This window comes from Syngnathoides biaculeatus, chromosome 18 (assembly GCF_019802595.1).
Source record: "Syngnathoides biaculeatus isolate LvHL_M chromosome 18, ASM1980259v1, whole genome shotgun sequence".
Lineage (NCBI taxonomy): Eukaryota > Metazoa > Chordata > Actinopteri > Syngnathiformes > Syngnathidae > Syngnathoides > Syngnathoides biaculeatus.
This window is the reverse complement of record NC_084657.1, coordinates 6818082-6831853: the sequence shown is the minus strand read 5'-3', so window position 1 is coordinate 6831853 and position 13772 is coordinate 6818082. Positions and strand designations below refer to the sequence as shown.

Below are 13772 nucleotides of genomic sequence, written 5' to 3'. Positions count from 1 at the left end.
TGTCCCTGTGTTGACGTCTGAGAGAAGAAACTGATGCCATAAATCAAAGTTGTGAGTCGTGACACTAGTCATCATGCATCTTTTCACCACAAGCACACAACTTAGAGTCCGTCAAGTCAAACACGAGACTATACTGGAAGACTATTTGAGTCAGAGGTAGAAGAAAAATGAAGCATTGTCTAAAAATAGCAGGTCTTCACAGTAAGACATATGCAAGTGAGGGCGTAGTTAAAAGTTGTAATTGTCTGTGGCTCAGACGGTACACAAATTGCATGGACATGAACTAGAACAATGTTCTCATTTAAAAAAGCAAGGGATCTGTTTTTTTTTTGTTTTGTTTTGTTTCTTTTTAAAGTAGTGAGACAAAGTCCCAACTAAAGCGGCCAAACTTAAGGTGATGCACTGTAAGCGCGGAAAGTCGTTTCGGTCACTTGTAGCCTTTTTCTATTAGAGGAAATGTCGTAAGTAATACCCGCTACAAGGACTGGGTGTGTCAACCTTCCTCTGAAACAAACAAACCATTTTTAACTTCCTGTCAAAGGCCACCTACAATCACAAACCCTAAGGGAAGAAAACAAGCCCATACCATTAAAAGCAGCATGTGCAGCGTTCCCCTTTGTCCGTCACTTGGCCACATTTCATATGACATAAACTGCCATTGGCTTTCACCGAGTGCAAATACCTGGAGAAAAGTGGCCCCGTTTCAGCATATTGGACTAACACGAACACTTTTTACACTTAAGTCCCTCAGGTTCTGCTGAAATGTGCAGAGTTCATTGAGAAGCACGGGATTGTGCATGGGATCTACAGGTTGTCGGGGGTCACCTCAAACATCCAGCGGCTCAGGTACATCGCCTGTTGCATATCGGGGGTCACCAAATGACTTCAATCACTGCATAACTTCACGCTGGTGGGGCACACTTTCCTTGCTTTCTCATATCGTTACGACAGAAAGAGTTGACTTGATCGTTTCGCGCCTTCGCCATCATTTATCATTTCTGTGTGTGTGTGTGTGCGCGTAGACAGGAATTCAGTGCCGAGGCGTGCCCTGACCTTACGAAGGAAGTGTACCTCCAGGACATCCACTGTGTGGGTTCCTTATGCAAGCTGTACTTCAGGGAGCTACCAAATCCTCTGCTCACATATGAGTTATACAGCAAATTCACCGTGAGTATGCCGCTGCACTCACACTCTTGGTACAAAGCTCTGATGCGAATTTCGCCTTTTTTTCAAGAGCCTTTATTAAGCCTAACTTCCTCAAGTCGAATGTGTATTATTCATATTGGTTTTATTAATGAACTCACACTCTCACGGTGTTACAAAAAAAAAACAGTAAATTCCAAACACAAAGCAGCATCAAATAGGTGTCATACTTTTTTGTCAGTTCCAGTACACTCACATGTTCATTAACTGTGTATTCCCTTGCTTGTCGTGTTTTTATCTCCAACTAAAATAATGAGTAAAAAGAACACAAATAATAGATACAGGTTGTTTGTGGAGTCTGCCCAATATAAAATTTTAATTTTCCAGTTTGTACTCTATCGACTTATGTAGCATCATATAAAAAGTAATTGATTTTTAAATATGAATTCATGGAAAAATGTGTCATCCAAATATGTACAATCGGTGTACAATTATTTTTCAATTTATGATAAGAAGGATGTCGGTGGGAAAAAAGTGCTTGTAATATCAGTTAAAAGGGAAGCGAAACTTCATTTTCTACGCGGATTTTCTACCAAAATTAAAAGAAGAAGCATGCAATGGACACTTTATTTGGTTTAGTGGGACTTAAAGTGATCCAAGGAGCTGGATCTGGCCCTCAGGCCTTGAGCTACACACCTGGGTGCACTATATGTACAAAAATATTGACGCACACCATTCAATCAATGAATATATCGGTCTGGATTTTGGGCTACTTCATGCAAAATTGCAAATCTTGCGCGTCCATATTCGTGGGAGAATTTGGGAAGGCAATTTATGTGCTGCAGTCCACGCAGTCAGACATGCTTACATACTGTAAGTTTGCTGTGGAAGAATTTGAGAGCCCCGACCGCAACCTCATCGAACACCTAACCCTGGGATGGGCAGTAACAATGTTTTGGCAGCCATGTGTTCCTTTCCATGTGTTGTGGCCTCTCAACAAACAACCATAGAAAGTCTTCCCCAAAGAGAGGAAGCGTTTGTAAATGCAAACAAGGGCCACGAACTGTAAACTCTCAGGTGTCCCAATACTTTTGTCCATAACTCAGGTTTCCAGATCTGTGTTTTGTGTTTGATTTGGCATCGTAAGTGTGATACTATATTATTTGATGGTGTTTTTTTTTTTGTTGTTGTTTTTTTTTTACTTCCCCTCTATCTCCAATAACCTTCCTGGAAGCTTTTAGGGTATATATCTGTCATCCAAGGCTTTAATGTTGCCATTTTTTCTTGGAAATTTGCCACCAGACATGCTCCCAGAAAGGTTTACTTTCACACCAGTGTCCAGCTCGTGCTAGGAGGGGAGCTTACTTTGTTCACACAAGCTCAGGAATTTAGTTTAGACTCCAAGAACAGCACAGAGTGGGGTAAAAACGTGACATTTTTTTTTACACGCAGGAAGTGGCCTCAGTGTGTGGTGATCATGAAAGACTTCTACACGTTCAAAAGATTGTTAAGCAACTGCCGACCCCTCACTTCAGGTGAACGACAGAACCTAATGTCATTTCATATTTCATTTAACTCATAGTGTTGTCATAAGTGAGAGATTGAGTGCTTCTCAACTGCCTTTAGGACTCTGGAGTACCTCACCAAGCATTTGGCCCGTCTGGCCACTTTGAGTGCCCAGACAAACATGCATACACGCAATCTAGCCTTGGTTTGGGCTCCTAATCTGTTGAGGTGCGTTTGGCTCAAGCAAAATAAAGAACAATCAGATTCTGACCTTTTTTTTTTCCCACAAGACTAAATACGTGATTTATTTTCATAGATCCAAAACAATAGAGGCCACTTCTGGTAATGGAGACATGGCTTTCCAGGAGGTGAGAATACAGCAGTCAGTGGTGGAGTTCATTCTAAACCACACAGATCAGATTTTCAACAGCGAATCTGTGCAAATCAAACCAAAAGAAGGTATGAAAGTTACCTAATACAAATGGGCCCTGAAAAGGTGAACGAAAACATGCCCTATTTTACTTCAACAGGGTTAAGTCTGATGTGTGGAGAGAAGTACGCCACGCTTCCAATCAGCAGTCAGTGTGGACCGATGAAACTGATGAGCCTGGAAGAAGCCCAAGCCCGCTCCCTAAGTCCAAATCATCCCGTGCATAAAGAACGCCAACGAGAGAACAGTCTGCCTGACACCAGCACTGCCATGCTCTACCACACTGTCATAGACTTAGACAGCAAGTATGTCACAGTTTTCAAAACACACAAACATCTGGGTGGGAGTGGGTGTGGGGGGAGAACAACAAATGTCTGCATATGTGCGTTATTCATGAGAATTTGGTGAAGCAACAACTGTTTACCTTTTAGGAGAAAACTGTCCGGTAAATCCAAGAAATGGAAATCCATCTTTAACTTGGGACGCTCTGTGGACTCCAAAGGAAAACTGAGCCGGAATGGAAGTGTGTTCATTCGAGCTCCAGGGTTAACAGGTTAGTGTCCCACAACTGTAACAGTAACATGGACAACTCGTCCTTTACAGAAACATTTGCAGCATCACAAACATATAATGCAATATCATTGCACAAATCCATCATTATTCAACAGCATAGTCCAAAAACAAAGTTCGTATTATGAATGACATTCCAAAAAATTTTCACAATCAACAGTAAGGGAAATTAATGCACGGTTACGAATTAAACTTAGCTTATTTTATTTGAATAGATTTCTTACATTTTAAAAGGTTTTTTTTCAAAATGAAATCTTTATTCCCTGTATAAATTCTGTACAGTTACGTTTTTCCCTTGACAATGGTCTATTACACCGTCCACTCAGATTCATCCCAAGTGTAAATTGTTGCAACACATTCTTTCGTTACATATTAAGGATCAAAACAGTAAATGTATGTGTGGAATGGGGCGTGTCCTCATTCATAGTTATTAGAAACTGAATGTTGTATAACTACCGCATATGACATTATTGACTGCACTGTGTGTGTTGTTTAAAGGGTTATAATTTACCATAACATCAATGCTAGTCTAACTCCCATGTCCAACTCGATCTCTCTGCGGGTCACATATTAATATAATACTTGATTCACTGAATGTGAATATGCCAACATTGCAGGACCCTGCAATCTGTGACTATTGCAAAGATGTACATGGCATTGACGATGCCCAAGCAATATATTGTTCAGCTTCTCTTCAAAATTAAACAATTGCTATGTTTAAACTTACTAAACAGCAGGAGTGTAGCAGACCCCGAGGGTCAGAGCTAAACCAAAATGCTAAAGCCAACTGACTCAAGCACCAGTAGCTTCAGCCCAATGATTCTTTTTGAGGAATAAGTTTGTCCCTTTGTGACAGCAGCCTCGTGGCCAGTCCAGGCCAGCAACACAAAACATCCCATTTTTTCCAACATTTTTTGTTCTTCTTTTGTGAGGGAGGCAATTTGAACATCTACTTCATTAGTGTAGCCTGAATAAATTGCGCCATCTACTGGATGGTGCTGAGTGCTGTAATCCATTGCACCTCCATTGCTCGGAGACAGAAACAACATAACCTCATTGATCATGAACTTGACAAATGTCTCAGCAATCACAGATGGGAATCCAACCTATCAGTGCTCAACCCAAAGATCATTACTGGTTTGTCATGAGCTCTGTAAATCAGAGGTAAAAAGGTATTTACAAGTTCATGTAATGATCTGTAACCACGTGCAAATATTATACAATTCGCCCTCAGAAAAGGCATCTCTTCGACCATCTAGAAGCATGGAGTCACTGTGCTCCTTGCCAACAGGTAAAGTATTTCACAAGTAAAACGAAACATCGGTGGAAGTCTCAACAGTAATAGTATTTGGTTCACCTCCTGTTGTTTCCAGATGACGACAGAACTGGAAAGAGTCCATCAGGAGGACAAGGCAACATTTTTGTTCCAGATGTAAAATCAAGAACTTTGGGATCTGATTCACTTTATGACTTGAGGGAACATGAGCAAAATTGGGAGTTTAAGGAGAAAAAATCTGGCAGCGGAACAGGCGGATGGAACTCTGGCTCGGGCCAAAAGGGCGGGCCATCGGGTGCTTCGGCAACCACTCAAAAAACACTACCAGAGCAGCTCAAGGTGTTCAAAGGAGATGACCCAAGCAACTACAAACCTACATCTCCTAAAAACAGAAGGATGCTGTACTCAGGTTCCTCTTACAACAGCTCCTCTCGACCTTCCTTTCCGGGAAACTTCTTTCCACTGGAGTCATCGCCGAGGCATCAGCGAAGAGCCGTCAACATATCGGAGCCTTTCGCTGTGTCAGTACCGCTACGCGTGTCGGCCGTTATCAGTTCAAATAGCACGCCGTGCAGGGGGCTTGCTAAGGACAGAATGACTGCAGCAACCCTAAAACCCTACAGAGAAACCTCAGAGCAGAGCAGTGGTGGAAAAAACAACACGTGTCCCGAAATGGAACCTGACAAGAGAGATGAAACCGAGAAGAAAAAATCATTGGAGTTGGCCTCGTGTGTACCGCCAAAGGGTAAGAGCTTCTTCTTTAAATCCATTTTAGAATGCAGGTCCCTTAACAACTACAAATCTGTTCCAAGTGTAGCCACATCTCGTCATGTCTTTTCTTCCTTCCTTCCTTGTGACTGATTACTCTGACAAGGTCTCTCAGAAAAGTCTCACAACTGGTGTCACAAAAGATATGGTACAAACCCAAATTACAAATTACGAGATTTATCCTTCAATGGAGACCAGAAAATCAACCAGCGCATATACAAATCTGGCATTTGATTCGTTCTGTGGAGTTTGATTCATTCGGTGCACAAGCCAAGAAGAGGCAGGATTTCTAGCAGGACAACTCATGGGTGCTTCACCATGACAAGGCAGTTCCTGGCTGAGAAGAACATCAGCATGCTGGAGCAACCTCCACATTCGCCCGACCCCCCTCCTTGTCTTTTTTTACTCTTTCACAATGTCAGAGGGGTGATCAAGATGATCAGTTTTAAAAATGTGGAGGAGATCAAGATGGGCGTGATGAAGGAATTGCAATGGATCCCGAAAGAATCCTTCCAGGGATACATGACGTTAAACCAAAGAAGGCTGGAAAAGCCACTCCAGTGGGATTTCGACAACTACAACTTGTACTTTGCATTTGAAATATATCTTTTGTGACACTGAAACATTTCTGACATACTTCATACGCTAATATCAGCGTTGGCTTTTTCTTGCCTATTTTGAGGTCGTAGTGTGATTGCATAAGTCAGAAATCAATGAGTACCAGTAGTTATTGAAATTGTGCTTTGTACTCAGATAAATGGAAAGAACTTCTCCAGAATGGCCAGGAACTGATGAGTAACACTCAACTGGAAGAGTTTTTGGTTGTGAACGGAACCACAGCTCCAACACCCTTTAGTGGGCAAAATATGGACAATCAGCAAATCCCTCCTCCACAGGTAAATAATCTGTTGTTAGTATCACTGAAAAAAGTATTTTAAACAAATGTTTGAGTACCTTGTGATTTTGTGAGACCGCTGTGGTTATTTGTTCTGCAATTTTTGTTTGTTTCTTTCTTTCTTTATAATTTCAGGATAAGGAATTATGCATCACAAAGGAGCTCCGGTACGACAGCCATCATGAGCTGAAGATAACCGAACCTGAAATTAGCCAACTGGATAAGATTTGTGATTCTGGTTTGCCTTCCGAAAATAAGAGGCTAACCATGGATGTAAAGTCAAAAAGAAGTCGTAGCTCTCCGTCACTGTCCATGTTCTGTAAAGACCAGTCTTCAAATACCTCTCTCAATGATTATGTTAATTCCTCCAGGTCTGAATCATCAAAGAAACAACCTTCAGAGTCAGATATCCTATTTTCACTCCATAAAAATAATGTTAGGGTCAATGAAAAGATACAAATTGTCAGCCGTGCACTGGATGAAGCTGATAAGAAGGTTCAGCCGATGTTTCCAAAAATCACACCTTTGAATAAAGATTTCGCTTACAGTGAAAAGTGCCAACCTCCTTTAAAGGAACTGTGTGTAAGTAAAGTTAAAGCTATTTCAACTGACTCTTTGATTGGTGGCGGCACCTTAGCGGCAAATGACGGCCAAAGACAATCTGAGGAATGTGAAAGTCTTGAAGCGGACCAAATCATCTCAGGTGATGAAGAGAAAATTCCTGAAGTTATTTCAAGGTTTTCCGTATGTTTGGAAGAGAGACCCAACTCTCTGGAGCTGCCAATCCATGAGGATGACGAAGGATGTGCAGGAAACTCTGAAGAGCTGGACCTGGTGGAATCATGGGAAGACCTCAGTTCGAACAAGCAGTGGGTCACCAGTCCTCTGCACTCACCAGATGTGGATGAATTATTCAAACAGCAAATGCCGTTCAGCTCTCAAGAGGTAACACTGAACTCGGATGAGGAACGGACCTCATTCCCATCATCCAGTAGCAAACAATCAAAAAGAACATCTCTGGCTAAGAGCTTGTCAGGGAATATTCCTCAAACATCCAGCAGCAAATATGAAGCTAAATGGACCTTTTTGCCTTCTCTGCAGGCTGGTGTCAACCCCAGCAATGGAATGCAAGCTCCGACTGGAAAAGGGGTAACAAAAAAACAGAAATCATCACAACACTTTTATAGACAGATGTCTTATGAATCACCAGGGTCGGAGAAAAGAGAAGATCACAACCTTTGCAAGCATAGACCATACTCCCTTAACTTGGACTTGGGACCTCGATGCATTCGGGACATTTCAAATCAGCAAAGCCATCCTTCATACGAGTTTTCCTCCTGTACGAGGAGTTTGTCTGGGACTCTAAACAATGGGCTCCTCTCAGAGTTGGACTTGTTCCTGAATGATCGCCAGGCCCCTTTGCGGCGAAACTCGGCCCCTGTCAGTGTATCATCAGTCCGGACGGCCTTCATGATAAAGACGTGCCAGGCCAAAGCCGTACCTGTCGTTCCTCCAAAGGTGCAGTATAGTCAGATACCTCCCTCCAGGAAAGATGGTGACATGGAGTCAGGAAAGGAACAAGAGAAGGAATATCCTAAAACAAGTACAGAGAAAAGTCATACAGCCCCTCTCCCACTCATGTCTGATCTGAAGGAGGAATTAGAGAACAAAGACCCTGGGCCCAAACACCAGTCCCAACCGAAGGTTGAGAAACAAACACAGAACGAGAGGACAACGAGCGTGACAGAACTACCGGTCATCACAAGGCGACACGCCCCCAGTCTTGAAGTGTTTGTTGACTGTCCCAAACCCAACAGGGCAAATCTTTTACAAAGGCCGTCTTTTAGAAACCGGCAGAGACCCCAGAGTCTGATCCTGTTGAGTCCCCCTTTTCCCATCATGGATTATCCTCCGTCAGGTGACGACAGCAAGCTACTGTCATCCATCAAGAGCCTGAATGAGGACTCAGCAGTGAAAGAGCCAACGGGAGAGGGGATTGCCCTCCAAAGTAAAATGACCATTCCAAAAAGTGGTCAGAGACTGGAAACATCAACCAGCTGCTTCTACCAGCCTCAGAGGAGATCGATGATATTTGAAAGCAGGAACCAAAGACAGATAGAGTAAGTCTGGAGACTGAGTGAATGTAAATAACGTATAGTACTGAGAGAGATATGATGGTAACATGTTGTAAATCACAGGATTTTATATAAAGCTGTACTTGAGGGTTGAATAATTTGTTACTGTAAATTAAGATTTCTCTCTACACTCGTGAAGTATTTAAGAAACTATTGTACATTTCTGAGACATTTGGGGCAGGAGTCACGAATGGGATGTTTTTAACAGTGAACTGGTGTGACAACAGCAGCAATTCAAATATTCAAAATGATTTTGTTCCATCCTTTGTGTGGTGCTTGACGGTCACTTTTTCACAAAAACATGCCTTTGAGAACACATGTAAACCTTTTGACTGACAATCAGCTTTTGATTATCAGTCAGTTAGCTGCGTAATTTACTTTATTTCTCATATCTTATACTTGAAAACCTATGAAGGTTAGTTTGACTGGAGATAGTTTTCTTCAAGGCTCATTCTTGTGAGTGCCATACAGTACAAACAGCTCTTTTTTTTTTTTTAACTTCCTGGAAAAATAAAAACGCTTCATTGCAAAAGACTAAGTAACATTTAGAAGCACATTACTTTGTAATAAGCCCAGTTTCCACAAAGATGTACAGTTCCATTTGGTCTGCATTGTTCTTGTGAATGATACCAAAATAAAAACACGGCACTCTCCCACTGAAGTACACACTTTGATATGATACCGCAAGTAAGGATCTGGAAACATTGTGCTGCATGCGCAGGTCACCACAAAATTGTCACTTTTGGGCAAAGGGAATTGAATACGGAAGAACAACCTCATCTCTCATGTCACATTTGTATTTTTTTGTGTGAGCATTACGCTTTGTTGAACTGCTATGATGTCACACTGTCTATGATGAGTCAGGGTCAGGACTGGCCGTTCCAACCCAGACCGTGGCGAGAACCGAACTGTACCACTTGGTGGGATCGTGGCATGGAAAATGTTACGTCATCATATTGTAATATACTGACAATGTGCTATGAAAAGCTAATGTTCAACCTGCAACATTATAGTGTTATGTTGCAGCAAGTGAAAAAAATAAATCATTCATCAATCATTAAAATCAAAATTAAAAAATAAAAAATAAAATCATTGTACATTAAGTCTTGTAGATCAAAGGAACTGGACTAAAAGTGATAATGACGCTATTTAACAGTTTAACTGTGCTAGCCATAAGAGCTATGATCATATAGTTTGCAGGAAATAAACTGCTGAAGATGTATCGGTGAGATGAAGTCAACTTTAAACATAAGGAAATAAACAATACAACATTTAGCTTTTGACTGTGATTGTGATAATGAAAAGGAAATATATTTTTCTGAAACGCAGGCTGTACATTGGATAATAATATTAACGTACAAAAGATGTTTTTCATGTTTATATCAATTTTCTTTATATTTTTTGTATTTCTTTATCGGACAAAAATGCAAAACCAGCATTGAGAAGAAGGGAAAAGATGATTCAGCCTAAATGAAATATCCTGGAGTTGCTTCTCTCCAGGTTGACTTGTGCACGTTGACTGTATCAATATGGACCCTTCGTGATGCTTCGGGCCAAAATCTACTGAGAGCATCGAAACAGTTTTATTGGGATCAAAAGAGGCTTTGTGTCTCATATTGTCCAAATGTATTGGATCCAAACATTGTGGTGACTTTAGTGAGTTTTATTTCTTTGTTGATTTCATTTTTTCGTTTGCACTTACGGGGAAAAGATCACCCGAGAAAGTGCTCGTCGAGGGAGTGATCGTGAATTTTGCCGCGACAAAAACAATGACAATAAACAGTTTTTCAAATGACATGTTTTGTTATTTATAATTCTGTAAATACATGAAAGACTAATTTGAGGGCTAATTAGAACTGCATCAACATAGGCTAGTCAAGTCAGGAATGGTATGTTGGCAGTTTATGAACAGTACGTATGTACCTCTGCACTGCATTCATTTAAAAGAAAGTTAATAGTACTATTATTTACTGTATCTTGAGGTGGTTGTTCCTTCAGAAATTTGTGGATAAAGAGGCGTCAAATAATAGGTGGTGCTTAAAGAAATGTAATTTGAGGGGCCCCTGACTCACATGCATGGGCCCCCTTTGGGAGACTTAAGGCATTTACACATAAGTGGTTTGTTTATAACCTAGAATGAAATAAATAGATTTCCCTGTACATATTATTGTTATCAAAAGAATATACTTGCCTGCAAGGAACAGTAGCCATTTGTGTTTTGTTGGGGATAGTGTTAGTAAACACCCTACATGTACTGTGTGCACAGTCTACTGAGACACATTGTCTGATTTTGGAGTACTAAACCTCAAAGTAAACAATTTGGGTCAACCATCAGTAACAACCTTTCATCCATTGCATGCATGAAACGTGACTTGGTTCAATTTCAACTTCTACTTTTTAGCAGCAAATCTTGTCATTCTATCATTCAAAAACAAGTAAGGTGGAATTTTCCTAAATGCCACATTTGCAAACGTGAGCTTTAATGTGGAAACGAACCCAAATTTCGGCCGCTTCACCAGCAGATGACGATCATGCGCTACACTGCAGGAAACCAACGCAAGCCAAGCGGTGCTGCTCAGATGGGCGCACACTGATAAACAAAGTATGAGGACGTGTGAGTGCTGCAAGTACACACTGTAACTACAGACGGCAAGTGGAATGTATTCACATTTTAGCTTTAGGAAACCTCACGGAACAACAACATTTTCTTGCGTAAAAATCAGACTTAAATGCATGGACTTGATTGACATATTGCAACGGACTTGCTTTTCAGCAGTATTCGTGCATTTGGCATTGCAACTGCGATGTCATTTCAATTTTAAGAGGGTGAACACATATTGTTTTATGAACTTTCACAATATATTGGAAAATCACTCGGCACTATATGTGGTTCCAGTAAAAATGTAAAAAAGAAAATGTAGCCAAACGCACCAAAAAGAGGGGGGCTGAGCATCGCACGCACGCTGGAGCAGAGGTCACTTCCATGTCTACGTCAGTTCATTAGGTCAGCCCCGCCGAGGTTACGTCCACAATCCCCTTTTATTCCACACAAACAAGATGCGAGTGCCTGAAGGGAGCTGATTGGGTGACAAAGAGCAGGGCTAACGAGAACAGGTGGAAGTGAAAGCCTGACAAGCAAGACACAAGATGAACACGGGACACAGGAAAATGAGACAAAATTGGAAAACACAACTAACTATAACTAAACAATTACACAAACTGTGCCGATATTGGACATGTCTGTCTTTCAACAGAAAGATTGTGCAACCATGTGATCACTATTTTAACAATATTTTAATCAAAAAATATTAATTGGTCAAAATCCATCCGTCATCCAGCCATTTATCAAAGGCCAACTTAGAGTCTTCAATTAACCTAACATGGATGTTATTGGGATGTGGAAGAAACCCAGAGTACCTGGAGAAAACCCACGCAAGCAGGAAAAGAACACGCCAACTCCAATAGGTAAAGTTTCAACCACCGTTCCACCCATTGGTCAAAATATCACCCCAGTATCAGTTCCCACCCCGAATACGCAGACGACTGAATAAAAGTAGCAAGCCTTTTGCTCTTTGTCCCGTCATCTTCTTTGATTGACAGGCGAGTCCCTTCAACTCTTAAATTGAATCATCCTCTCCCAGTACATCCACATCAAGAGCCTGCAAATGTCTAATGTACAATAATTAGATCAGGAATTAAAAGAAAGGCTGGTGCCGTGTGTTGTTGTTTGAGCTTGGTTAACCACAATAGATCCTGACGGGAAAGAGAGGCAGGAGAATTGACATCGCTCCTCTCTCACTATCAAGTTTACCTTAGTGGCTATACTCGGAATTTACCTTGCGTGTTTTAAAATGTCACTCAAAATCCTCTTTTCCAACTTGCAAATGTAGATAAAAGTCACCAAGCGTTGTGTCTGTTTTTACATCAGCTGCTGAAGGCTCCTTTGTCCTAGTCCACTTGATTACTCTGCTTTCTTTTTAATTAACTGTGTTTAAAAGGCAAATGTGTTTAAAAGTAAATCAGAGAAACCGAGGGAACGGTGTGTTTTTTTTTTTTCCGCAAAAGAATATAGCTTCTTTCTCTTTAGAGGCTTTGTGTTTGGCATGTACAAGCATGAATAATGTGTGAAGCAGTCTGAATGGAAGGGATAAAACGTGGCACAATGGGGACTCAGTGATGTTTCGCTTTTCTTCAAGCCTTTATGTGATTTCCAGCGTGTTGCTTCTTTTGGCCTTGATCTCAAACAGCGCAGTCCACGTTCTATCCTCTCACACGCAAACGTCCATTGTGTGTCATGTTTGTGTCAGCAAGTTCATCATAAGTGTCTCGCGTTGGAGGGAACAATTTGTGCTGCATGTTACGACCCATCGGTACGGAGGAGGACCCAAATGCAGGACTCCGGGGACGCAGAGGCAGTTTGGGAAAAGTGTTTATTCGGTCCAAAGTCGGGGATCAGGCAGACAGTCAAGTGGGGCAGCGATAGTCAGGACGTCGGGCGTAGAGAGCAGGTCCGCGGGCAGGCAGGGATCGGTACACGGGAGATCGATCAGAGAAGTCAGGAGGATCAAAGATGTCAAGCTTACGGGGTCGGTCGTAGGACAGGCGGAGGTCGGTGCACCAGGGTTCACGATCAAGAATACGGGAGTGCAGGAACGGGGCATGAATTGCAACGATCTGGCGAAGACGTCTGTCTGGTGGCCGTCCAGGCCACCAAAAGCGAGGCGTCCGGCTGGACAGGTCAGAAGGACGACCCGGACGCCAAGCACCAGGGTCCCTACGGGGTGATTCGGGTGGACGTCCTTGAGGAGGAACCCAACTGCGAAGCAGGAACCAGACAAAAAGCATGCAACTGCTCCGGGCGAAGGCCTCCCCAGACACGGCCGCAAGACAACCAGGCATCGGTCGCCGCCGCGGCTCAGAATCAGTCCCTGCCGAGGCTAGGTTCATAAAGCGGTTGGGAATCATCAGGAGTGACGAGGACGACGGAGAGAAGAACCAAAGCCATGATTGCCACGATCATCATCATAGCCATCTTGATGCCCTTCCAGT

General features: G+C 42.1%; 1 protein-coding gene across 1 annotated transcript; it reads left to right on the top strand.

Annotated features, from left to right (window-relative positions):
* Positions 1-397: 397 nt before the first annotated feature.
* On the top strand, positions 398-10535 carry arhgap31 (Rho GTPase activating protein 31). Its single transcript, XM_061804318.1, has 12 exons — positions 398-404; positions 744-846; positions 1023-1167; positions 2596-2678; positions 2770-2877; positions 2966-3108; positions 3180-3384; positions 3511-3632; positions 4884-4940; positions 5023-5670; positions 6447-6589; positions 6724-10535. Exons 1-12 carry the CDS (start codon positions 398-400, stop codon positions 8710-8712), a joined length of 3753 nt encoding a protein of 1250 aa, XP_061660302.1. The 3' UTR covers positions 8713-10535.
* Positions 10536-13772: the final 3237 nt, after the last annotated feature.

Bases quoted from the DNA above. Each gene is read 5' to 3' on its own strand.
- arhgap31 (XM_061804318.1), top strand. The intron at 1,168-2,595 runs GTGAGTATGCCG...TTTTACACGCAG, and splicing joins AGTTATACAGCAAATTCACC to GAAGTGGCCTCAGTGTGTGG. The intron at 3,385-3,510 runs GTATGTCACAGT...TTTACCTTTTAG, and splicing joins GTCATAGACTTAGACAGCAA to GAGAAAACTGTCCGGTAAAT.